Genomic DNA, 3,214 nt, shown 5'->3' with positions numbered 1-3,214 from the left:
ACTTACGGGGATCCCCGCAATAAAAATAGGAGAAATATTTATTTCGAACATATTGTGCGAATATACACTTTTAAAATAGGAAAAATACGTCGATAATCCCCGAAAAGACTGTATGTGGGAAAGTATGTATGTGAAAAATCCTCGGGAAAAATTTAAATTAAAAGAAAAACACAACTGTAAATTACTTTGGGAATTCACGCACAATATTTAGTTTTTATACATACATATGTATATGTTTATGGTATGTAAGAAGTAAAATTTTAATATTATATATTTTAAATTGCATTATTTTACGAATTATTTATTATTAAAAAAAAAGAAGTTTTTTTTAGTGGCCCTATTAATTTGGGACACCTATTTTTTCGAAAAAATGTCCAAATAAATGAACGAATGGAATTGCGAGCTCTATATTTTAGGAAAAATCGTTAATTCGACTCATTTATCCACTCAAAATATTTGGTGCATTTTGTTTCAATAGAAAAAAAATTATCCTTAAAAAATGGGGTGGCCCTATAAATATGGGACACACTGCAGTAATTGTTTGTACCTTAAGGTTGAACCTGATTTCAAATGAAAATGCTGTAAGAGTATTTTGAACCTTACTCTACAAATATCATCCTTTGTTATAAACAAGGTACAATTCTGTACACAAAAGCACAAATATGTAGATGTTGCTTTGATTCAAATGGAAATCGACTGATGTTCAAAGGATCTCGTTAGTTGCAACATATCGAGACGCCCACCGTTGTTGACGTTTCGAAACCCCACGTGTCTGTCCTTGTTCGCGTATCTTGCGATGCAATGAGTTCCAGCTATTTGTGTAATCGATCTTGAGATGTCCGTAAGTGTTCAAACCGAGGTGTGATGGTGGTATTACTTCGACGTATCTCTCGTTGACCTCAGTCTTCCTTGGAGGTATCATATCTTCAAAATCACGCGGTGCCTCAGCAGGTAATCCATGATAAACGCACCCTTCCCTGGAAATCAAACAAACCCTGAAGTTAATTTAAAATCAATATTAGATTAAGGATAGTATCAAACATTTTTTTTTAACGGAGGCTCGCAAACCAGTGATCATATACCAAAAATAAAAAAATAAATAATTTGAATACTTTTATTCTTGATTTATTTAAATATTTAAAAACTTATTAAGTTCCTTTTGAAGTTTAGTTACCACTGCTGAGTACTGGGGATATATGCACAATTGATTATTTATTTGTGCTCGTTTTATGATCCCTCTGCTTTCTCACAGAGAGAGAATTTTTAATACAAGAAAAAGAAAACTGACACTTTTAATACTTTTCGCGTTCGAAGAAGAATAAAACTTCCTTTTTACGTATGGGAAATTTTAAGTTTATAAATCTAAGGTAAGAGAACCTAAGAAAAACGACATCTTCCAGACTGATAATGTAATTTATTTTAATAAGATAATCAATAAAGTTTCGAAAATAAGCTGGTTTACCTCATTAGATCTCATATATTTGGATAAAATACAATAAAAATCAATGAAAACATTAAAAAAAACACATATTGAAGCAGAAGAATTCCTTAAATTCTTAGTCTTACCAAAAATCTTATTTCTAGAAAATAAGAGAAACCGTGGAAAAGTCAATCAATATTTGTTGTTACAAAAAGAACAACTTTTAAAGTTGTATGCATATACGCGCGCGCGAGAGTGTGTGTATGAGAGCGTGTGTGGATCATGAAAGGTCATCGAAGGTCCACCAATACGTAATTCGATGCGTCTCGAAAAAGTCTAATTTACGGTCCAATTTTCATCAATAAAGGAGAATCAAAAAAAATTTACGTCATTACAAACCTCCCTCTTTGAAGAAGCTTTCAAACCTTGCAAACTAAAGAAATGAAAACTGGTTTCCTGAAAAAATGATTTTTTTTTTGCATCTGGCTTATTCTATTATGCTATGGTTTAAATTACGATTATTATTTATTAAATAAAATCCCGCAACAAAATGTTGTCCACTGAAATAAGGGACAAAAAAATTATATCGAGAAATACCAGAAGCTTGTTATTTTCAGAAATGTCACATTTTCAAATAGATAAAAACTTGTTGAGTCCTTTATATAATTGCCATATTAAAGTTTCTATAATAAATTAAGCAGATAGCTGATCTTGAATGTAATTACACGTTGATTGGAGGGCTTCCATAAAAACTCCATAAAAACACCATAAATAAGAAGCTAATTATCAAAAATATAAGTAGGTACTGCGAGAGCTAATTTGAGAGGCTGTAGCAGAGTAAGCATGGAAAATCGGCTCCAGCTCGTATCAGGCTGAAATTCATGCCAAATGTTCATCCCATAGAAGCAGAAAACTACGAAGAATTTCAACCTTCAAATTGCATTTTTGGAAGTTTTGAAGGGGGAAAGGAAAGACAAAAAATGTTTGTTTTGAAAACGGCTTGACTGATTGTTATGAACAAAATATGGTCAAAATAACAAGTAAAATAAATGTTTGAATTTTTTGAGAATTTTTTCAAGGTTCTGTTTTAGACCTGCAAACCCTTTTTTTCACAAAAAAGCTGTATATCCTGTAGATTCACATATTTTTCTCCCGAAGTGATTTGAGCCCAGCTGAAAATTCCTGTACACGAACCTGTACAGGTAATCTTGACCATCAAAGGAACCTTTGGAAGAATCCTTGACAGAAACATGCATAGGTTCCTTAACAGAAAGCCATCGCGAAAACTCATGTCGCTTACAGCTATTAAATTGCCTTCCTTTTATTCCCTTGAAGATTCAAATCACCATCGAGATAGCCAAGCCATCAGCTAACGCTCGTGGATTAGTTCTTACGCAGGTTCATGCATAGGTTGCTAAAAATATTTCTGCAGATAAACCCACACCCCAATTGGCTGTGTGAAGGAACCTGTACAGGATCATTCAAAGGTTATTTCGCATACAGATTCCTTTAAAGGACCAACTATAGTTTCCTTGGCCAAATTCCTATACCGGAACCGTCAAGATTATGCGTACAGGTTCGTGTGCAGTATCGTGTAAAGGAACATATGCAGGATCCTCCGAGGTTCCTGTACAGGCATTTTTAGCTGCGAGTGGTGCGCCATCCTTAGCGGACCGAGTTAACGGAAAGGATACTCTGCAGAGTATCCTTCCTGTTCACTCTGTCTGCTAGGGATAGTTGAAAAAGATAAAACATAATGGTCGTGGTTGTGTAACAACAACGACCGTGAGATGG

The 3,214-nt window shown here is 33.9% G+C and overlaps 1 protein-coding gene across 1 annotated transcript in view; it reads right to left on the bottom strand.

Annotated features, from left to right (window-relative positions):
* Positions 1-548: 548 nt before the first annotated feature.
* LOC117167814 overlaps positions 549-3,214 on the bottom strand; it is a 120,394-nt gene continuing 117,728 nt past the window's right edge. The window contains exon 4 of the mRNA XM_033353016.1: positions 549-977. Coding sequence (XP_033208907.1) covers positions 704-977 — 274 coding nt within the window. The 3' untranslated portion in view covers positions 549-703. The remainder of the gene's footprint in view (positions 978-3,214) is intronic.

This window comes from Belonocnema kinseyi, chromosome 2, assembly GCF_010883055.1.
Source record: "Belonocnema kinseyi isolate 2016_QV_RU_SX_M_011 chromosome 2, B_treatae_v1, whole genome shotgun sequence".
NCBI lineage: Eukaryota > Metazoa > Arthropoda > Insecta > Hymenoptera > Cynipidae > Belonocnema > Belonocnema kinseyi.
This window is presented reverse-complemented; position numbering and strand designations above follow the sequence as displayed.